The sequence below is a fragment of the Lampetra planeri genome, chromosome 37 (genome assembly GCF_965212315.1).
Source record: "Lampetra planeri chromosome 37, kcLamPlan1.2.h2, whole genome shotgun sequence".
Classification (NCBI taxonomy): Eukaryota; Metazoa; Chordata; class Hyperoartia; order Petromyzontiformes; family Petromyzontidae; genus Lampetra; species Lampetra planeri.
In genome coordinates, this window is record NC_136143.1 from 1,658,475 (window position 1) to 1,681,259 (window position 22,785).

At 55.7% G+C, this 22,785-nt stretch overlaps 1 protein-coding gene across 1 annotated transcript in view; it reads right to left on the reverse strand.

The window, feature by feature from the left end:
• Positions 1-20,348, reverse strand: part of LOC144730870 (refilin-A-like) — a 29,673-nt gene extending 9,325 nt beyond the window's left edge. The window contains exons 1-2 of the mRNA XM_078611663.1: positions 18,912-20,348; positions 1,762-2,033 (exon numbers count right to left, since the gene is read on the reverse strand). Coding sequence (XP_078467789.1) covers positions 1,762-2,025 — 264 coding nt within the window. The 5' untranslated portion in view covers positions 2,026-2,033; positions 18,912-20,348. The remainder of the gene's footprint in view (positions 1-1,761; positions 2,034-18,911) is intronic.
• Between the last annotated feature and the right edge of the window lie 2,437 nt (positions 20,349-22,785).

Here is a 22,785-nt window from a genome sequence, read left to right on the forward strand (position 1 = left end):
ATCGCGCTCCTAAAGAGCACTGGGATTAGAAGCCGCCCACGGTGAATCAAGCAGGAGGAGGGAAACAGAGATGGGGAGAGTTCGAATGTGCCATCGTTTATATTTCTGATGAAGTGATGTTGTGAGTGGAGTGGTGTTCTCGTGGGGAGAGTGGTGGCGCAGTGGTAAGCACAGCGGGCTAGGAACCCGGCCACCTAAATTCGAATCCCAGTCACGGCTAACATCAGTGGTGAGTGGCATCTGAAACGACTCCCACCTGACATCCCCAACTGAGTATCATCGGGTGTGGTGAAGTCTGGTCGACAACACCCAAGACAGACACCGCGTGAAGAGGCCTTCACCCAGCAGTAGACTGACAACGGCCTGTGATTTGTGACGTTCACGGAGGGACAGAGCGAAGGAGATGCCAAGAGGGAGAGACGCAGCGAGATCAGGGGGGGGGGGGGGGAGTGGGGGGGGAGGGGAGACGACCTCTGGAGGCGAGTGACCTTTCCCCGTAGGCTCCGTGCCGTTTGTGTCGCACGGGAGCCCCCCCCCCCTTCTGTCCTGGGGCGGCTGACGACCCCGAGCACCGCGCTGCCGCGTGCAGAGCCTCTGCACGGCGATCGGTGGCTGGGAGATGTGAACTACCTCGCCTGGTCTACAGGAGGTTCAATCTCGACCCTGACGCCTGCTGCTGTATATTTGGAGTCTGCGTGTCTCTCTCATCATCATCATCATTACGGTGGCTTGGAGATGTTAACTACCTCGCTTGGTATACAGGAGGTCGTTGGTTCGATTCCGACCCTGACACCTGCTTATATTTGGACTTTGCGTGTCTCTCCCCGTGGTTGCGTGGATTTTTCTCCGTCTTCTCTGGCTTTTCCCCTCCACATTTTGAATCAACATCACCGCGCGTTTAGAGTTTTTAGCTGCTGCTAAATTTCCACGCGATAAGCCACTTCGCTGAGCTGTCATTTGTGATAGCCAGGTCGCTTCTACACAGCTCAGTGGGCCTTGCCTGGGAGAATAAACATGAACCAGTTGGATCGTCCAGGCGTCCAGGAACGGGCGAAGGCGCTCCACCTGGCGACGGCTGCAACCTCGGAGTTTGGCAGCCAACAGCGGTGGGATACGGGGAGCGGTGGCGCAGCGGTTAGCGCGCTGCTGCGCTAAGAACCCCGGCGACCAGAATTCCATTCCCTCTCACGGCCAACACCAGCGACGATTATCTGAACTCGGTCCTGGGCCTCCTCCCCTAGGTCGACTCAGCCTCAAAAAAGTACCTGGTGCGGTGTGTCAAATAATCGCCACTGGGGGAGACAAAGGCGGCCAGGCAGGTGCGTGGTGCTGGCCGCCCACCACCTCGTGTGCCACAGTGCCGGTCTTTATAGGCGCTACTCGCTCACAGGGGGTCGTTGCCCGAAACGTCTGTATACAGTCTACACAGGCTGCTATACAGTCTATAGATGCATTGTGAGTACGGCAGCTCAATGTGGTTCAAGAGCTCGATGCCAATGTGAAGGTCTGCTGCTGCTGCGGGCCACGAGGAGAGGCCCCATCAGAGAGGGAGAGAGTTCGTGTCGTGTCGCTGTCCCTCCTCCGTTGCAGCAGCGCAGGCCGCAGTGGGTTCACTGCGCAGGTCCCCAGCGTGGGTCGCATGGTGCTCCTCGCCAACAGCACTTGCCCCAACAGTCTGTTAAAGCTACACGGGGGATCTTTGTCTTTGGTGGTGGAGGGGGGGTGGTGTGGGGGGTGTGGGGGGGGGCACGCGCGCTTTACCTGCCGGAGCAGCCCGGCCCCGCAGCTGCTGCCGGGGGACCCCGCCGCCGAGAGGCCCCGTGGCCCCGCCGCCGGGGGGCTCCAGGCGCCGGGGCCCGTGGGGCCCGCGGGGCCCGCGGGGCTGGGGCTGGCGGAGTGCAGCGGGGGGCTGGGGCTGGGGGGCAGCCCCGAGTCGGGGCTGTCGAGGCCTCCGTCGCGGCCGCGGTGGAGCCGCTTCGCCTCGAACTGCGCGTCCATCTCGCGGAGCACGAGGTGGCCCACCATGGCGGGGCCTGGGGGCCAAGGGGGGGGGGGGGGCGAGGGGAGGGGGGGCGAAGGGAAGGGGGTTGTCAGTGTGGGCTCCGTGTGTGTCCACGTGTAGCCGTGTCCACGTGTTGGCGTGCGCGCATGTGTAGAGCGGTGGTGCAGCGATTAGCGCGCGCTGAACTGCGAACCCGGCGACCCGAGTTACACTTCTGCTCATGGCCAACACGCAGTGGTGACGATTGTCTGAACCGGTCCTGGGCCTCCACTAGGTCGACTCAGCTTAAAATGATTAGCTGGTGCGGGGTGTAAACATCACCACTGGGGAGACAAAGGCGGCCGGGCGTGATGCTGGCCACCCACCCGCTCGTGTGCCGTGCCAGTCTCCATAGGTGTCTCACGAACAGCACTTGCCCCGGCAGCTGGCGTAGGCTACACGGGGGATCTTTCTATTTGTGTATTCACGTGCTGTCGTGGAGGTGTGTGTGTGTGTGTTTATCGGGCGTGGTGCTCGCTCACAGCACTTGCCCCAAAAGTCTGTTAAGGTTATACGGGGAAACTTTGTTCATTGTTGCCTGTGTTTACCAGAGTGCACCTAGCCTGGCACGATTGCCATGGGATGTCATCGCCACTTAGTGGCGAACGGCGGTTGTTGTTGCTCGCAGTGCCACGTGCACAGGGGCACTGTGTGTGCGGTGAGTGTGTGTGTGGTGTCTGAAGTGATAGTGTGTGTGTGTCGTGGTGTGTGTGTTGTGATAGTGGTGTGTGTGTGTGGTGTTGGCTGTGTGTGGTGGTGTTGGCTGTGTGTGGTGGTGTTGGCTGTGTGTGGTGGTGTTGGCTGTGTGTGTGGTGGTGTTGGCTGTATGTGTGGTGGTGTTGGCTGTGTGTGGTGGTGTTGGCTGTGTGTGGTGGTGTTGGGTGTGTGTGGTGGTGTTGGCTGTGTGTGTGTGTGGTGTTGGCTGTGTGTGGTGGTGTTGGCTGTGTGTGGTGGTGTTGGGTGTGTGTGTGGTGGTGTTGGCTGTGTGTGTGTGTGGTGTTGGCTGTGTGTGGTGGTGTTGGCTGTGTGTGGTGGTGTTGGCTGTGTGTGTGGTGGTGTTGGCTGTGTGTGTGTGGTGTTGGCTGTGTGTGGTGGTGTTGGCTGTGTGTGGTGGTGTTGGCTGTGTGTGGTGGTGTTGGCTGTGTGTGGTGGTGTTGGCTGTGTGTGTGGTGGTGTTGGCTGTATGTGTGGTGGTGTTGGCTGTGTGTGGTGGTGTTGGCTGTGTGTGGTGGTGTTGGGTGTGTGTGTGTGGTGTTGGCTGTGTGTGTGTGTGGTGTTGGCTGTGTGTGGTGGTGTTGGCTGTGTGTGGTGGTGTTGGGTGTGTGTGTGTGGTGTTGGCTGTGTGTGGTGGTGTTGGCTGTGTGTGGTGGTGTTGGCTGTGTGTGTGGTGGTGTTGGCTGTATGTGTGGTGGTGTTGGCTGTGTGTGTGGTGGTGTTGGCTGTGTGTGTGGTGGTGTTGGCTGTGTGTGTGTGTGGTGTTGGCTGTGTGTGTGGTGGTGTTGGCTGTGTGTGTGTGGTGGTGTTGGCTGTGTGTGGTGGTGGTGTTGGCTGTGTGTGTGGTGGTGTTGGCTGTGTGTGTGGTGGTGTTGGCTGTGTGTGTGGTGGTGTTGGCTGTGTGTGTGTGGTGTTGGCTGTGTGTGGTGGTGTTGGCTGTGTGTGTGGTGGTGGTGTTGGCTGTGTGTGTGTGGTGGTGTTGGCTGTGTGTGGTGGTGTTGGCTGTGTGTGTGGTGGTGTTGGCTGTGTGTGTGTGGTGGTGTTGGCTGTGTGTGGTGGTGTTGGGTGTGTGTGTGTGGTGTTGGCTGTGTGTGGTGGTGTTGGCTGTGTGTGGTGGTGTTGGCTGTGTGTGTGGTGGTGTTGGCTGTATGTGTGGTGGTGTTGGCTGTGTGTGTGGTGGTGTTGGCTGTGTGTGTGGTGGTGTTGGCTGTGTGTGTGTGTGGTGTTGGCTGTGTGTGTGGTGGTGTTGGCTGTGTGTGTGTGGTGGTGTTGGCTGTGTGTGGTGGTGGTGTTGGATGTGTGTGTGGTGGTGTTGGCTGTGTGTGTGGTGGTGTTGGCTGTGTGTGTGGTGGTGTTGGCTGTGTGTGTGTGGTGTTGGCTGTGTGTGGTGGTGTTGGTTGTGTGTATGGTGGTGGTGTTGGCTGTGTGTGTGTGGTGGTGTTGGCTGTGTGTGGTGGTGTTGGCTGTGTGTGTGGTGGTGTTGGCTGTGTGTGTGGTGGTGTTGGCTGTGTGTGTGTGGTGTTGGCTGTGTGTGTGTGTGTGGTGTTGGCTGTGTGTGTGGTGGTGGTGTTGGCTGTGTGTGTGTGGTGTTGGCTGTGTGTGTGGTGGTGTTGGCTGTGTGTGTGGTGGTGTTGGCTGTGTGTGTGTGGTGTTGGCTGTGTGTGTGGTGGTGTTGGCTGTGTGTGTGTGTGTGTGGTGTTGGCTGTGTGTGTGTGGTGTTGGCTGTGTGTGTGTGTGGTGTTGGCTGTGTGTGTGGTGGTGGTGTTGGCTGTGTGTGTGTGGTGTTGGCTGTGTGTGTGGTGGTGTTGGCTGTGTGTGTGGTGGTGTTGGCTGTGTGTGTGTGGTGTTGGCTGTGTGTGTGGTGGTGTTGGCTGTGTGTGTGTGGTGGTGTTGGCTGTGTGTGTGTGGTGTTGGCTGTGTGTGTGGTGGTGTTGGCTGTGTGGTGGTGGTGTTGGCTGTGTGTGTGTGGTGGTGTTGGCTGTGTGTGTGGTGGTGTTGGCTGTGTGTGTGGTGGTGTTGGCTGTGTGTGTGGTGTTGGCTGTGTGTGTGTGGTGGTGTTGGCTGTGTGTGTGTGGTGGTGTTGGCTGTGTGTGTGGTGGTGTTGGCTGTGTGTGTGGTGGTGTTGGCTGTGTGTGTGTGTTGGTGTTGGCTGTGTGTGTGGTGTTGGCTGTGTGTGTGGTGGTGTTGGCTGTGTGGTGGTGGTGTTGGCTGTGTGTGTGTGGTGGTGTTGGCTGTGTGTGTGGTGGTGTTGGCTGTGTGTGTGGTGGTGTTGGCTGTGTGTGTGTGTGGTGTTGGCTGTGTGTGTGGTGGTGTTGGCTGTGTGTGTGTGTGGTGTTGGCTGTGTGTGTGGTGGTGTTGGCTGTGTGTGTGTGGTGGTGTTGGCTGTGTGTGGTGGTGGTGTTGGCTGTGTGTGTGGTGGTGTTGGCTGTGTGTGGTGGTGTTGGCTGTGTGTGTGGTGGTGTTGGCTGGGTGTGTGTGGTGTTGGCTGTGTGTGGTGGTGGTGTTGGCTGTGTGTGTGGTGGTGGTGTTGGCTGTGTGTGTGTGGTGGTGTTGGCTGTGTGTGGTGGTGTTGGCTGTGTGTGTGGTGGTGTTGGCTGTGTGTGGTGTTGGCTGTGTGTGTGGTGGTGTTGGCTGTGTGTGTGTGGTGGTGTTGGCTGTGTGTGTGTGGTGTTGGCTGTGTGTGTGTGTGGTGTTGGCTGTGTGTGTGTGGTGTTGGCTGTGTGTGTGTGGTGGTGTTGGCTGTGTGTGTGGTGTTGGCTGTGTGTGTGGTGGTGTTGGCTGTGTGGTGGTGGTGTTGGCTGTGTGTGTGTGGTGGTGTTGGCTGTGTGTGTGGTGGTGTTGGCTGTGTGTGTGGTAGTGTTGGCTGTGTGTGTGTGGTGGTGTTGGCTGTGTGTGGTGGTGGTGTTGGCTGTGTGTGTGTGGTGTTGGCTGTGTGTGTGGTGGTGTTGGCTGTGTGTGGTGGTGTTGGCTGTGTGTGTGGTGGTGTTGGCTGTGTGTGTGGTGGTGTTGGCTGTGTGTGTGGTGTTGGCTGTGTGTGTGTGGTGGTGTTGGCTGTGTGTGTGTGGTGTTGGCTGTGTGTGTGGTGGTGTTGGCTGTGTGTGTGGTGGTGTTTGGCTGTGTGTGTGGTGGTGTTGGCTGTGTGTGTATGGTGGTGTTGGCTGTGTGTGTGTGTGGTGTTGGCTGTGTGTGTGTGGTGGTGTTGGCTGTGTGTGTGTGGTGTTGGCTGTGTGTGTGTGTGTGGTGTTGGCTGTGTGTGTGGTGGTGGTGTTGGCTGTGTGTGTGGTGGTGTTGGCTGTGTGTGTGGTGGTGTTGGCTGTGTGTGTGTGTTGGTGTTGGCTGTGTGTGTGGTGTTGGCTGTGTGTGTGGTGGTGTTGGCTGTGTGGTGGTGGTGTTGGCTGTGTGTGTGTGGTGGTGTTGGCTGTGTGTGTGGTGGTGTTGGCTGTGTGTGTGGTGGTGTTGGCTGTGTGTGTGTGTGGTGTTGGCTGTGTGTGTGGTGGTGTTGGCTGTGTGTGTGTGTGGTGTTGGCTGTGTGTGTGGTGGTGTTGGCTGTGTGTGTGTGGTGGTGTTGGCTGTGTGTGGTGGTGGTGTTGGCTGTGTGTGTGGTGGTGTTGGCTGTGTGTGGTGGTGTTGGCTGTGTGTGTGGTGGTGTTGGCTGGGTGTGTGTGGTGTTGGCTGTGTGTGGTGGTGGTGTTGGCTGTGTGTGTGGTGGTGGTGTTGGCTGTGTGTGTGTGGTGGTGTTGGCTGTGTGTGGTGGTGTTGGCTGTGTGTGTGGTGGTGTTGGCTGTGTGTGGTGTTGGCTGTGTGTGTGGTGGTGTTGGCTGTGTGTGTGTGGTGGTGTTGGCTGTGTGTGTGTGGTGTTGGCTGTGTGTGTGTGTGGTGTTGGCTGTGTGTGTGTGGTGTTGGCTGTGTGTGTGTGGTGGTGTTGGCTGTGTGTGTGGTGTTGGCTGTGTGTGTGGTGGTGTTGGCTGTGTGGTGGTGGTGTTGGCTGTGTGTGTGTGGTGGTGTTGGCTGTGTGTGTGGTGGTGTTGGCTGTGTGTGTGGTAGTGTTGGCTGTGTGTGTGTGGTGGTGTTGGCTGTGTGTGGTGGTGGTGTTGGCTGTGTGTGTGTGGTGTTGGCTGTGTGTGTGGTGGTGTTGGCTGTGTGTGGTGGTGTTGGCTGTGTGTGTGGTGGTGTTGGCTGTGTGTGTGGTGGTGTTGGCTGTGTGTGTGGTGTTGGCTGTGTGTGTGTGGTGGTGTTGGCTGTGTGTGTGTGGTGTTGGCTGTGTGTGTGGTGGTGTTGGCTGTGTGTGTGGTGGTGTTTGGCTGTGTGTGTGGTGGTGTTGGCTGTGTGTGTATGGTGGTGTTGGCTGTGTGTGTGTGTGGTGTTGGCTGTGTGTGTGTGGTGGTGTTGGCTGTGTGTGTGTGGTGTTGGCTGTGTGTGTGTGTGTGGTGTTGGCTGTGTGTGTGGTGGTGGTGTTGGCTGTGTGTGTGTGGTGTTGGCTGTGTGTGTGGTGTTGGCTGTGTGTGTGTGTGGTGTTGGCTGTGTGTGGTGGTGTTGGGTGTGTGTGTGGTGGTGTTGGCTGTGTGTGTGGTGGTGTTGGCTGTGTGTGTGGTGTTGGCTGTGTGTGTGTGGTGGTGTTGGCTGTGTGTGTGTGGTGTTGGCTGTGTGTGTGGTGGTGTTGGCTGTGTGTGTGGTGGTGTTGGCTGTGTGTGTGGTGGTGTTGGCTGTGTGTGTGTGGTGGTGTTGGCTGTGTGTGTGTGGTGGTGTTGGCTGTGTATGTGTGGTGGTGTTGGCTGTGTGTGTGTGGTGTTGGCTGTGTGTGTGTGTGTGGTGTTGGCTGTGTGTGTGGTGGTGGTGTTGGCTGTGTGTGTGTGGTGTTGGCTGTGTGTGTGGTGGTGTTGGCTGTGTGTGTGGTGTTGGCTGTGTGTGTGTGGTGGTGTTGGCTGTGTGTGTGTGGTGTTGGCTGTGTGTGTGGTGGTGTTGGCTGTGTGTGTGGTGGTGTTTGGCTGTGTGTGTGGTGGTGTTGGCTGTGTGTGTGTGGTGGTGTTGGCTGTGTGTGTGTGGTGTTGGCTGTGTGTGTGTGGTGTTGGCTGTGTGTGTGTGGTGTTGGCTGTGTGTGTGTGTGTGGTGTTGGCTGTGTGTGTGGTGGTGGTGTTGGCTGTGTGTGTGTGGTGTTGGCTGTGTGTGTGGTGGTGTTGGGTCCGGCAAAACAACCTCCTACCTCCTCGCGGTGCCGGACGGGCAACACTGTCGTGGGCAGTGCTGTGGGGGGAGGGCCAATGCCCATTGGCCTCTCCCCTCATGGCGTCTGTGACCACCACAGTGGCTAAACGGGGGCTCTGGACGGGTGCGAGGGGCTGGTAACCCCTCCACCTTCAATTAACCACCACTAAACTACGATTTAAACATAAACCTGTAATTAATAAGCTTGTGCCGGAGGCCCCGGGGGGTCAGGCTTTTATGACGTCTCCTGGCCAAACCCCATTTGGCGGAGCCAGGAGATTGAATTTTAACCCTCGGGGCTCCTCCAGTAACAACGAAAAACCATTGCGGATGGCCACGTGGAATGTTCGAACGCTCACTGCGGAGGAGAGGCTGCCACTCCTCTGTCGGGAGCTGGACCGGTACCGCCTGGATCTCTGTGGCATTCAGGAGGTCCGGTGGACCGGTTCTGGCTCCTGCCACCATGAGGGGTGGACAGTCCTCTACTCGGGGCAGGAGACTGCCAAACAACAGGGTGTGGCTCTTCTTCTGAACAAAAGAATGAAGGGGGCGTGGGAGCGTGGCGGTGAGGTGTGGGAAGCTGTAAGCCCCAGGATACTTTGGGCTCGCCTTCCCATCAACCAGAGGCGAGGAGTGGTGGTCGTGGTTACTTACGCCCCCACCGAAGACGAACATCCGTGGAGGGATGCAGGCAAAGCCGATGAGTCAGACGCTTTCTATGACCTACTGTCACAGGTGCTGGCTAAAGTGGCCACTCGGGACAGAGTCATCTTGTTGGGTGACTTCAATGCCCGAGTTGGTCATGATGCTGGCACCTGGTCTGGAGTGATTGGAAGGCATGGGCCAGATCAGCTCAATAACAACGGTAGGAGGCTGCTAGATTTCTGTGCAGCCCATGGGCTTGTAATTACCAACACGCTCTTCCGGCATCGGCGCATCCACACAACATCATGGATGCATGCCGGGTCCAAGCAAGAACATCTGCTGGACTACGTAGTGACGGACCAGCGGATGCGAGCCCATGTCCTTGACACCAGGACCTACCGTGGAGCTGATCTGCCCTCTGACCATCGACTAGTCATCTGTAAGATGCGCCTGCCATTCTTCCACTCCGGTGGTGGGTGTACACCCAGGATCCCATTCCAACCAAAAGTGGCCTGGTCTAAGTTAGCTGATGAAAGTTGCAAGCGAGAATTTCATCATCGCTTGCAGCTGGGGTTGGCATCGTCCCCCACTCCACCTGATGTCGAGGGTAAATGGGCGAGGTTTAAGACTGTGACTCATGCAGCTGCAATGGCTGCTTTGGGTACGCGGTCCAGACCTCCCCGGGAACCCTGGCTAACGGAGGAGGTGTTCAGGTTAATTGAGAAAAAGCGACAGGCCCACTCTCATCGCCTACAGCATCCCACGTCAGAGAATGAGGAGGTTTACCGCAGCCTTCGCTCGGAGGTTCGGAGAGCCGTAAGGCGCTGTAAGGATGGGTGGTGGTCGCGGGTTGCTGAGGAGATGGAGTCTGCCTCAGTGGCCCGCGATCACAAATCACTATTTAACTCCATCAAAAAAGTAACCTGCAGCGCCACACCTATTACCATCATTAGAGGAAAAAACGGTGATCCAATCTCCGACCCCCAGGAACAGGTTTGCAGATTTGCTGAGCATTTCTGTGAGGTCCTGGGGGAGGGAAAATCTCTCAGCCAGGAAAACATCATGGCACAAAGTGGGGATAACCCTGCTGAGGCTGCGGTGCCTCAAATATTGGAAGAGGTCACCCCCTGTGAGTGGCTGGCTGAGGTACCGGCTGTTGAGGAAGTACTGAGGGCGATCCGGAGTCTGAGACCAGGGAAGGCACCGGGCAGAGATGATCTCCCAGGCGAAATGCTGAGGGAGGGTGGCGTTTGTGCACAGACTGCCCTATATGACATCATAACAACAGTCTGGACCACTGGACGGGTTCCGCAGGACTGGAAGGATGCCCTGGTGGTCCCCCTCTTTAAGAAGGGGGACCGCACAGACTGTAACAACTACAGGGGCATCTCACTCCTCAGTGTGCCGGGTAAGGTCCTGGCAAGGATTATTCAACATCGCCTTGCTAGGCATGCTGAGGAGAGGCTTGCGGAGCCCCAATGTGGTTTCAGGAAAGGGCGGTCCTGCACAGATGCCATATTTTCTGTCCGTCTGCTACAGCAGAGGTGTAGGGAATTCCAAAAAGACCTACATCTCTGCTTTATTGACCTGGTCAAGGCCTATGATACCATCAGTAGGACTGGGCTCTGGGTTGTTCTTCGTGCTTTCGGAGTCCCTGACCCTCTGCTCACGATCATTAAGGACCTTCATGATGGTGAGCGGGCCCGGGTAAAACTACGTGGCCGGGAGTCGGAGCCTTTCCCTGTACACCTTGGGGTGCGACAGGGATGTCCTCTGGCTCCCACATTATTTAACATCTATTTCGACTGCGTAGTTCGTGAAGCCTTCAATAGCTGTACCGGGGGAATTACCATTTGGTACAGATATAATGGGAGGCTGATCGACGCCCGGGTGCGATCAAGGGATGGCTCCCTATTGGTCAACCACGTTATGTATGCCGATGATTTGGTAATAGCTGCTCATTCAGAAGAGGAGTTGGAGACGCTGCTGCTGAGGCTGGAGTGTGCCACTAAGAGGTGGGGCCTTACCATCAGCCCCACCAAAACTAAGCACCTGCCTGGGTATTTTGTACCATCGGGCACTCCGCCCCCACAACTCCCAATCGGTGATGGGGCAGTTGTGGAGAGAGTAGAGAGTTTCCCATACCTGGGCAGTGTGCTCATGACCAGCTCCAGTTTATCAGCAGAGGTCTCACTCCGAATCAGTCGAGCGGCAATATCTTTTCATCGGTTGCGTAACGCTGTGTGGAAGCTACCTGGTCTGTCGCTCCGCACGAAGCTTCAGGTCTTCTCGGCCACGGTCATTCCCTCCCTTCTCTACGCTTGCGAAACGTGGACCCCCCTAGTGGAGCATCTTCGCCGGTTGGAAACATTTAGGCTGGCCTGCCTACGATCCATCCTGGGTTTGACCAGGCTGGATTGTGTGAGGAGCTCACAAGTCCTTGAAAGATCTGGGCAAAGTCCCATCAGTGAGCTCCTCCGGCAGGCAAGGCTGCGTTGGCTGGGTCATGTAGCCCGCATGTCCAGCCGCCGCATGCCTAAACAGCTTTTGTTCGGCCGGATCGAGGGGGCTAAACGGGCGCGGCACGGGCTAGAGAAGAGATGGAGTGATGTGGTACAGGAGGACGTGGAGCTGAGTGGACTTGCCGATGACTGGTACCAGCGGTGTCAAGATCGGCCTCAGTGGAGGAGGCTCGTGAAGGACGCTACTGGGCAGTTGGAGGCAGTCGCCCTCCAACAACAACGGAGGGCGGAGGAGCGACGCTCACAACAACGAGCGGAGCGCCGGGTGGCTAAAGCACAGCAAGTTGGCACAGTAGGGGGCACAGGTGGTGCATCAGCCAGTCATCTCGGTCATCTCGGTCAGTCGACCCGTGGCACCTGGGTCTGCCCCGTGACCTCCTGCCAGCGGGCGTTCGACACTTCACGTGGCCTCAAGGTGCACATGGCCTGGCACAAGCGTCGTGGTGACGTCACCGCCACTTAGTGGCGAATGGCGGTTGTTGTTGTTGTGTGTGGTGGTGTTGGCTGTGTGTGTGGTGGTGTTGGCTGTGTGTGTGTGATGTTGGCTGTGTGTGTGTGGTGTTGGCTGTGTGTGTGGTGGTGTTGGCTGTGTGGTGGTGGTGTTGGCTGTGTGTGTGTGGTGGTGTTGGCTGTGTGTGTGGTGGTGTTGGCTGTGTGTGTGTGGTGTTGGCTGTGTGTGTGGTGTTGGCTGTGTGTGTGTGGTGGTGTTGGCTGTGTGTGTGTGGTGGTGTTGGCTGTGTGTGTGGTGGTGTTGGCTGTGTGTGTGGTGGTGTTGGCTGTGTGTGTGTGGTGGTGTTGGCTGTGTGTGTGGTGTTGGCTGTGTGTGTGGTGGTGTTGGCTGTGTGGTGGTGGTGTTGGCTGTGTGTGTGTGGTGGTGTTGGCTGTGTGTGTGGTGGTGTTGGCCGTGTGTGTGGTGGTGTTGGCTGTGTGTGTGCTGTTGGCTGTGTGTGTGGTGGTGTTGGCTGTGTGTGTGGTGGTGTTGGCTGTGTGTGTGGTGTTGGCTGTGTGTGTGTGGTGGTGTTGGCTGTGTGTGTGTGGTGTTGGCTGTGTGTGTGGTGGTGTTGGCTGTGTGTGTGGTGGTGTTTGGCTGTGTGTGTGGTGGTGTTGGCTGTGTGTGTGTGTGTGGTGTTGGCTGTGTGTGTGTGGTGTTGGCTGTGTGTGTGGTGGTGTTGGCTGTTTGTGTGGTGGTGTTGGCTGTGTGTGTGTGGTGTTGGCTGTGTGTGTGGTGGTGTTGGCTGTGTGTGCGTGGTGGTGTTGGCTGTGTGTTTGTGGTGTTGGCTGTGTGTGTGGTGGTGTTGGCTGTGTGTGTGGTGGTGTTTGGCTGTGTGTGTGGTGGTGTTGGCTGTGTGTGTGGTGGTGTTGGCTGTGTGTGTGGTGGTGTTGGCTGTGTGTGTGGTGGTGTTGGCTGTGTGTGGTGGTGTTGGCTGTGTGTGTGTGTGGTGTTGGCTGTGTGTGTGTGTGGTGTTGGCTGTGTGTGTGGTGGTGTTGGCTGTGTGTGTGGTGGTGTTGGCTGTGTGTGTGTGTGTGGTGTTGGCTGTGTGTGTGGTGTTGGCTGTGTGTGTGTGTGGTGTTGGCTGTGTGTGTGGTGTTGGCTGTGTGTGTGTGGTGGTGTTAGCTGTGTGTGTGGTGGTGTTGGCTGTGTGTGTGTGTGTGGTGTTGGCTGTGTGTGTGTGTGGTGTTGGCTGTGTGTGTGGTGGTGTTGGCTGTGTGTGTGGTGGTGTTGGCTGTGTGTGTGGTGGTGTTGGCTGTGTGTGTGGTGGTGTTGGCTGTGTGTGTGTGGTGGTGTTGGCTGTGTGTGTGGTGGTGTTGGCTGTGTGTGTGTGTGGTGTTGGCTGTGTGTGTGGTGGTGTTGGCTGTGTGTGTGGTAGTGTTGGCTGTGTGTGTGGTGGTGTTGGCTGTGTGTGTGTGTGGTGTTGGCTGTGTGTGTGGTGGTGTTGGCTGTGTGTGTGGTGGTGTTGGCTGTGTGTGTATGGTGGTGTTGGCTGTGTGTGTGTGTGGTGTTGGCTGTGTGTGTGTGGTGGTGTTGGCTGTGTGTGTGTGTGGTGTTGGCTGTGTGTGTGGTGGTGTTGGCTGTGTGTGTGTGGTGGTGTTGGCTGTGTGTGTGGTGTTGGCTGTTGTGTGTGTGTGGTGTTGGCTGTGTGTGTGGTGGTGTTGGCTGTGTGTGTGGTGGTGTTGGCTGTGTGTGTGGTGGTGTTGGCTGTGTGTGTGTGGTGTTGGCTGTGTGTGTGGTGGTGTTGGCTGTGTGTGTGTGGTGGTGTTGGCTGTGTGTGTGGTGGTGTTGGCTGTGTGTGTGTGGTGGTGTTGGCTGTGTGTGTGGTGGTGTTGGCTGTGTGTGTGGTGGTGTTGGCTGTGTGTGTGTGGTGGTGTTGGCTGTGTGTGTGTGGTGGTGTTGGCTGTGTGTGTGTGGTGGTGTTGGCTGTGTGTGTGGTGGTGTTGGCTGTGTGTGTGTGGTGGTGTTGGCTGTGTGTGTGGTGGTGTTGGCTGTGTGTGTGGTGGTGTTGGCTGTGTGTGTGTGGTGGTGTTGGCTGTGTGTGTGGTGGTGTTGGCTGTGTGTGTGGTGAGTGTTGGCTGTGTGTGTGTGGTGGTGTTGGCTGTGTGTGTGGTGGTGTTGGCTGTGTGTGTGTGGTGGTGTTGGCTGTGTGTGTGGTGGTGTTGGCTGTGTGTGTGTGTGGTGTTGGCTGTGTGTGTGGTGGTGTTGGCTGTGTGTGTGGTGGTGTTGGCTGTGTGTGTATGGTGGTGTTGGCTGTGTGTGTGTGGTGTTGGCTGTGTGTGTGTGGTGGTGTTGGCTGTGTGTGTGTGTGGTGTTGGCTGTGTGTGTGGTGGTGTTGGCTGTGTGTGTGTGGTGGTGTTGGCTGTGTGTGTGGTGTTGGCTGTGTGTGTGGTGGTGTTGGCTGTGTGTGTGGTGGTGTTGGCTGTGTGTGTGTGGTGGTGTTGGCTGTGTGTGTGGTGGTGTTGGCTGTGTGTGTGTGGTGGTGTTGGCTGTGTGTGTGGTGGTGTTGGCTGTGTGTGTGGTGGTGTTGGCTGTGTGTGTGTGGTGGTGTTGGCTGTGTGTGTGTGGTGGTGTTGGCTGTGTGTGTGTGGTGGTGTTGGCTGTGTGTGTGGTGGTGTTGGCTGTGTGTGTGTGGTGGTGTTGGCTGTGTGTGTGGTGGTGTTGGCTGTGTGTGTGGTGGTGTTGGCTGTGTGTGTGTGTGGTGTTGGCTGTGTGTGTGTGGTGGTGTTGGCTGTGTGTGTGGTGGTGTTGGCTGTGTGTGTGGTGGTGTTGGCTGTGTGTGTGTGGTGGTGTTGGCTGTGTGTGTGGTGGTGTTGGCTGTGTGTGTGGTGAGTGTTGGCTGTGTGTGTGTGGTGGTGTTGGCTGTGTGTGTGGTGGTGTTGGCTGTGTGTGTGTGGTGGTGTTGGCTGTGTGTGTGTGGTGGTGTTGGCTGTGTGTGTGGTGGTGTTGGCTGTGTGTGTGGTGGTGTTGGCTGTGTGTGTGTGGTGGTGTTGGCTGTGTGTGTGGTGGTGTTGGCTGTGTGTGTGTGGTGGTGTTGGCTGTGTGTGTGGTGGTGTTGGCTGTGTGTGTGTGGTGGTGTTGGCTGTGTGTGTGGTGGTGTTGGCTGTGTGTGTGTGGTGGTGTTGGCTGTGTGTGTGGTGGTGTTGGCTGTGTGTGTGTGGTGGTGTTGGCTGTGTGTGTGTGGTGGTGTTGGCTGTGTGTGTGTGTGTTGTGAGTCATGACCCTGCTCTGTAACCAGGCCAGGTGGTTGCTCAGAGCGAACGACTCCAGGTTGGGGGTTGACGCAGCCCATCATCCCTCAGGGGTCGATAAAGTATGTACCACGTTGTGGAGAAGTCAACAGTAGTTGTTCTATGGATAGACTATCCCCTGCCATATGGACGTGGGATTTCCACCACTGGCTCAGGGCTGGGAACAGGAGATGACCGCCATCTGAATGTTCATTTGAATAGCAGGAGATCACTCTGTGCGTTAAAACCACTGCCTGCGTGTGTGCTCTGGGTGTGTAATATGGGTGTGTTGTGGGTGTGTGTTGTGGGGGTGTATTATGGGTGTGTGTTGTGGGTGTGTTGTGGGTGTGTGTTGTGGGTGTGTGTGTGTTGTGGGTGTGTTTTGTGGGTGTGTTGTGGGTGTGTTGTGGGTGTGTGTTGTGGGTGTGTGTTGTGGGTGTGTTGTAGGTGTGTATTATGGGTGTGTTGTGGGTGTGTATTATGGGTGTGTTGTGGGTGTGTATTATGGGTGTGTGTTGTGGGTGTATTGTGTGTGTGTTGTGGGTGTATTGTGGGTGTGTTATGGGTGTGTGTTGTGGGTGTGTGTTGTGGGTGTGTATTATGGGTGTGTTGTGGGTGTGTGTTGTGGGTGTGTGTTGTGGGGGTGTATTATGGGTGTGTTGTGGGTGTGTGTTGTGGGTGTGTGTGTTGTGGGTGTGTGTTATGGGTGTGTGTTGTGGGTGTGTGTTGTGGGGGTGTATTATGGGTTTGTTGTGGGTGTGCTCTGGGTGTGTATTATGGGTGTGTTGTGGGTGTGTATTATGGGTGTGTTGTGGGTGTGTGTATGTTATGGGTCTGTGTGTATCTGTGCATGTGCTTCGGTAGTGTTCGTGGTTCGCGCGCTGCGCTACGACCCAGGCGACCAGAGTTCGATTCCCGCTCACTACCAACAACAGTGGTGACTTTTTGAACCAGTTCTGCCCCACCCCCGTCCCTAGGTCGACTCAGCCTTAAATGAGTACCTAGTGCGGTGTGTCAACATGAGCACGAGGTAGTAAAACAACAAAGGCGGCCGGGCGTGGTGCTGGCCACCCACCCCCTCGTTACGAACATCACTTGCCCCAACAGTCTGCTGAGGCTACATGGGGGAGCTTTGTATTTGTGTTATGACTGCAGCAGCAGCGCCACAACGCGCGTCTCAATGTCGCTAACGCTGCGTGTGCGGCCTTACAAGGGGAAGGGTCATTGCCCGAAACGTCGGCAGTGCGGTTCGTGCTCTGTGCACCACACGGCTAACGCAGCAGCAGCATCCACCAAGTGGGCCCAATGCTTCTTTGCATGGCGTGTGGTGAACCTCTTTCTCACCGTACGTCGCCACCCTCGCTAATCGCAGCGGTAACCATGAACAACAAACCCGGGAACCCGAGTTCGACTCCGGGCCACGGCCGCACACATCAGTGGCGAGTTTGATGTGAACGCGTCTCATCCACCCCACTCACCTCCGCTGCTGCTGCTACTTCCCCACCAACCTGCACTGACCAGCGTGGTGAAGTATGGTCAAACAACCCCGCCCAACCGTGAGGGGCAGGGGGCTTGTTTGAGGGGCAATCATCCAGCGTCGGCTTGCCAAGTCGCTGCAACATCGCCACCACGAGACGCATTGTCACGCGTGCGGACATTCACCATCCGTGTCGTTAACCAAACCGGTTCAGATGCGACTCACACAGACGACTCACACAGAGAGACTCACACAGACGCACACAGACTCACACAGACGACTCACACAGAGAGACGCACACAGAGAGACTTACACAGACTCACACAGAGAGACGCACACACACATACACAGAGAGACGCACACAGACTCACACAGACGCACACAGACTCACACAGACCCACACAGACTCACACAGACGACTCACACAGAGAGACGCACACAGAGAGACTCACACAGACTCACACAGAGAGACGCACACACACATACACAGAGAGACGCACACAGACTCACACAGACGCACACAGACTCACACAGACGCACACAGACTCACACAGACGCACACAGACTCACACAGAGAGACTCACACAGACAGACTCACACAGACAGACTCACACAGACGCACACAGACTCACACAGACGCACACAGACTCACACAGACGTACACAAACTCACACAGAGAGACTCACACAGAGAGACGCACACAGAGAGACTCACACAGACTCACACAGAGAGACGCACACACACATACACAGAGAGACGCACACAGACTCACACAGACGCACACAGACTCACACAGACGCACACAGACTCACACAGACGCACACAGACTCACACAGAGATACTCACACAGACAGACTCACACAGACAGACTCACACAGACGCACACAGACTCACACAGACGCACACAGACTCACACAGACGCACACAAACTCACACAGAGAGACTCACACAGAGAGACGCACACAGACGCAGACAGACTCACACAGAGAGACGCACACAGACAGAGAGACGCACTTCGTCGACAAGCCCCAGAGCAGTGCGATTGGGGCCATGCGACCCGCGCAGTGAACCCCACCGAGGTCTGCGCTGCTGCGACGGAGGAGGAAGAGCGACGCGAACTCTCTCCCTCTCTGATGGGGCCCTCTCATCGTGGCCCGCAGCAGCAGCAGCAGCACTCCACATTGGCATCGAATGCAATGCATCTATAGACGGTATATCAGCCTGTGTAGACTGTATACAGACGTTTCGGGCAACGACCCCCCCTCGCTTAGACGAACGCGACGCGAGATGCGACCGCGATTGACATCTCACGCGGATCTCTCTCGCAGCGCACGCACAGAACAAGACAAAGATCCCCCGTGTAGCCGAGCAGATTGTTGGGGCAAGTGCTGTTAGCGAGCGCCTATGAAGGCCGGCACGGCCCACAAGGGGGTGGCCAGCACCACGCCCGGCCGCCTTTGTCTCCCAAGTGGCAATGTTTACACGCCGCACCAGGTACTCATTTGAGGCTGAGTCGACCTAGGGGAGGCCCTGGGCTGATGAAAGTAAAAAAATCATCACGACGAGAATCGTCAACGATGTCGGTGGCCGTGAGCGGGAATGGAACTCGGAGTGGCGTACTGAGGGCGCATCATCATCAGCAGCATCAGCAACATCATCATCAGCAGCAGCATCATCAGCATAGTCAGCATCATCAGCATAATCAGCATCATCAGCAGCATAATCATCAGCATAATCATTATCAGCAGCATCATCATCATCAGCAGCATCATCAGCAGCAGCAGCATCATCAGCAGCATCAGCAGCATCAGCAGCATCATCCGCAGCATCAGCAGCATCATCATCAGCAGCATTATTATCAGCAGCAGCATCATCATCAGCAGCATCATCATTATAATCAGCAGCATCATCATCATCAGAAGCAGCATCATCATCATCAGCATCATTTTCAGCAGCATCATCAGCAGCAACATCATCAGCAGCAGCATCATCAGCAGCAGCAGCATCAGCAGCAGCATCATCATCATCATCAGCAGCATCATCAGCAGCATCAGCATCATCAGCAGCATCATCAGCAGCAGCATCATCAACATCATCAGCATCATCAGCAGCAGCATCAGCAGCAGCATCATCATTATCAGCAGCATCATCAGCATCATCATTATCAGCAGCATCATCAGCATCATCATCGGTAGCATCAGAAGCAGCATTATCATCAGCAGCATCATCATTATCAGCAGCATCATCAGCAGCATCATCATCAGCAGCATCATCATTATCAACAGCATCATCATTATCAGCAGCATCATCAGCAGCATCATCAGCAGCATCATCATCAGCAGCATCATCATTATCAACAGCATCATCATTATCAGCAGCATCATCAGCAGCATCATCATCAGCAGCATCATCATCAGCAGCATCATCATCAGCAGCATCATCATCAGCAGCATCATCATCAGCAGCATCATCATCAGCAGCATCATCATCAGCAGCATCATCAGCATCATCATCAGCAGCATCATCAGCATCATCATCAGCAGCATCATCAGCATCATCATCAGCAGCATCATCAGCATCATCATCTTACCCTCCTGCTGCTGCTGCTGCTGCTTGTGCCGGTGGAGGTATCGCCACCACCTCTCCTGTTGCTCCGTCTGCCGCTGCCGCTACTCCCCAGCAGCAGCAGTCCGCTCAACAGCTGCTGCTGCTGTTGTTGCTGCTGCTGCTGTTGTTGCTGCTACTGTTGTTGTTGTTGTTGCTGCTGCTGTTGTTGCTGCTGCTACTGTTGTTGCTGCTACTGTTGTTGTTGTTGCTGCTACTGTTGTTGCTGCTGCTATTGTTGTTGCTGCTGCTGTTGTTGTTGCTGCTGCTACTGTTGTTGCTGCTGCTACTGTTGTTGCTGCTACTGTTGTTGCTGCTGCTATTGTTGTTGCTGCTGCTGTTGTTGTTGCTGCTGCTACTGTTGTTATTGTTGCTACTGTTGATGTTGCTGCTACTATTCTATTGTTGTTGTTGCTGCTACTGTTGTTGCTACTGTTGTTGTTGTTGCTACTATACTACTGTTGTTGCTGCTGCTACTGCTGTTGCTGCTGCTACTGTTGTTGCTGCTACTGTTGTTGCTACTGTTGTTGTTGCTACTGCTACTACTGTTGTTATTGTTGCTACTGTTGATGTTGCTGCTACTATACTATTGTTGTTGTTGTTGCTGCTACTGTTGTTGTTGTTGCTACTGTTGTTGTTGTTGTTGCTACTATACTATTGTTGTTGTTGTTGCTGCTACTATACTATTGTTGTTGTTGCTGCTTCTACTGTTGTTGTTGCTACTGTTGTTGCTGCTACTGTTGTTGTTGTTGCGGCTACTGTTGTTGCTACTGTTGTTGCTGCTACTGTTGTTGTTGCTGCTACTGTTGTTGCTGCTACTGTTGTTGTTGCTACTGTTGTTGTTGCTACTGTTGTTGCTGCTACTGTTGTTGTTGTTGCTGCTACTGTTGTTGTTGTTGCTACTATACTACTGTTGTTGCTGCTGCTACTGTTGTTGTTGCTACAGTTGTTGTTGTTGCTACTATACTACTGTTGTTGTTGCTACAGTTGTTGTTGTTGTTGCTACTGTTGTTGCTGCTACTGTTGTTGTTGTTGCTGCTACTGTTGTTGTTGTTGCTACTATACTACTGTTGTTGCTGCTGCTACTGTTGTTGTTGCTACTGTTGTTGCTGCTACTGTTGTTGTTGTTGCTGCTGCTACCACTCCTGCTGCTCAGAGTTGCCTCCACTGGTGGAAGCTCCGCGCTGGTCGCGCGCGACCCGCGGCGCAGACAAAGTCCACTGCGGCAGCTGCGGCAGCGAGTTGTGTCGCAGCAGCAGCAGCGGCAGGCAGTGTTTGTGTGTCTCTGTGTGTGTGTGGCTCCCCCACCTCTCTCGCTCCTCTCTCTCGCCCCTCTCTCTCCCCTCTCTTTCCACTCTCTCTCTCTGTCCCCTCTCCCCTCGCCGCCTCCCACCACCACCCCTCGAGCCATCTCCCTCCACAAACTCCCTTCCTCCACCTCCCCGTGTCCTTTGATTGACAGCGCGACGGGTGGTGGTGGTGGTGCGGGTGGTGGTGATGGTGCGGGTGGTGGTGCGGGTGGTGATGGGTGGGCGTTGTGGTGGAGGGACGGAGGATGGGGGGGGGGACTTTGTGGATGGGTCGCGGTGGGATTCGCGTTTCGTTCATTGGCCTCCGATGTGCCGCGTGGCCCCGCGGCCTCGTGTGCTGACGCCACGGGGATGGACGGCGGGGTTGGAGGAAGAGGCGGGGGGGGTGGTGGTGGGGGGGAGGGTTGTGGTGGTGGGGGGTGGTGGTGGGGGGTGTGAGTGTGGTGAGTGGTCACTGTGGTGAGTATGAGGATGGTGAGTGAGTGTGGTGAGTGAGTGTGGTGGGTGAGGGTGGTGAGTGGTGAGTAAGGGTGGTGAGTGGTGAGTGAGTGTGGTGAGTGTGTTGAGTGAGTGTGGAGTGTGGTGAGTGAGTGTGGTGAGTGAGTATGGTGAGTGTGGTGAGTGAGTATGAGGATGGTGAGTGAGTGTGGTGAGTGAGTGTGGTGAGTGAGTGTGGTGAGTGGTGAGTGAGTGTGGTGAGTGGTGAGTGAGTGTGGTGAGTGTGTTGAGTGAGTGTGGAGTGTGGTGAGTGAGTGTGGTGAGTGAGTATGGTGAGTGTGGTGAGTGAGTGTGAGTGTGGTGAGTGAGTGTGGTGAGTGAGTGGTGAGTGAGTGTGGTGAGTGTGGTGAGTGGTGAGTGAGTGTGGTGAGTGAGTGTGGTGAGTGAGTGGTGAGTGAGTGTGGTGAGGGTGGTGAGTGGTGAGTGTGGTGAGTAAGTGTGGTGAGTGAGGTGAGTGGTGAGTGAGTGTGGTGAGTGTGGTGATTGAGTGTGCTGAGTGAGTGTGGTGAGTGAGTGTGGTGACCGGTGAGTGTGGTGAGTGAGTGTGGTGAGAGTGGTGAGTGAGTGTGGTGAGTGGTGAGTGAGTGAGTGTGGTGAGTGAGTGTGGTAAGTGGTGAGTGAGTGTGGTGAGTGAGTGTGGTGAGTGGTGAGTGAGTGTGGAGTGTGAGTGTGGTGAGTGTGGTGAGTGAGTGTGGTGAGTGGTGAGTGAGTGTGGTGAGTGGTGAGTGAGTGTGGTGAGTGAGTGTGGTGAGTGTGGTGATTGAGTGTGGTGAGTGAGTGTGGTGAGTGGTGAGTGAGTGGTGAGTGAGTATGGTGAATGTGGTGAGTGTGTGTGGTGAGTGAGTGTGGTGAGTGAGTGTGGTGAGTGTGTGTGGTGAGTGTGGTGAGTGTGGTGAGTGAAGGTGGTGAGTGAGTGTGGTGAGTGTGGTGAGTGAGTGCGTGTGGTGAGTGAGTGTAGTGAGTGTGGTCAGTGAGTGTGGTGAGTGAGTGTGGTGAGTGGTGAGTGAGTGTGGTGAGTGAGTGTGGTGAGTGAGTGTGGTGAGTGTGGTGAGTGTGTGTGGTGAGTGTGGTGAGTGAGTGAGTGTGGTGAGTGTGGTGAGTGAGTGTGGTGAGTGTGTGTGGTGAGTGTGGTGAGTGTGGTGAGTGAGTGTGGTGAGTGAGTGTGGTAAGTGTGGTGAGTGAGTGTGGTGAGTGTGTGTGGTGAGTGTGGTGAGTGGTGAGTGTGATGAGTGAGTGTGGTGAGTGAGTGTGGTGAGTGTGGTGAGTGAGTGTGGTGAGTGTGTGTGGTGAGTGTGGTGAGTGTGGTGAGTGAGTGTGGTGAGTGAGTGTAGTGAGTGTAGTGAGTGAGTGTGGTGAGTGAGTGTGGTGAGTGAGTGGTGAGTGAGTGTGGAGAGTGAGTGTGGTGAGTGTGTGTGGTGAGTGTGGTGAGTGAGTGTGGAGTGTGAGTGAGTGTGGTGAGTGTGGTGAGTGAGAGTGGTGAGTGTGGTGAGTGGTGAGTGAGTGTGGTGAGTGGTGAGTGAGTGGTGAGTGAGTGTGGTGAGTGTGGTGATTGAGTGTGGTGAGTGAGTGTGGTGAGTGGTGAGTGAGTGGTGAGTGAGTATGGTGAATGTGGTGAGTGTGTGTGGTGAGTGTGGTGAGTGAGTGTGGTGAGTGAGTGTGGTGAGTGTGTGTGGTGAGTGTGGTGAGTGGTGAGTGAGTGTGGTGAGTGTGGTGAGTGAGTGCGTGTGGTGAGTGAGTGTAGTGAGTGTGGTGAGTGAGTGTGGTGAGTGGTGAGTGAGTGTGGTGAGTGAGTGTGGTGAGTGTGGTGAGTGTGTGTGGTGAGTGTGGTGAGTGAGTGAGTGTGGTGAGTGTGGTGAGTGAGTGTGGTGAGTGTGTGTGGTGAGTGTGGTGAGTGTGGTGAGTGAGTGTGGTGAGTGAGTGTGGTAAGTGTGGTGAGTGAGTGTGGTGAGTGTGTGTGGTGAGTGTGGTGAGTGGTGAGTGTGATGAGTGAGTGTGGTGAGTGAGTGTGGTGAGTGAGGTGAGTGAGTGTGGTGAGTGTGTGTGGTGAGTGTG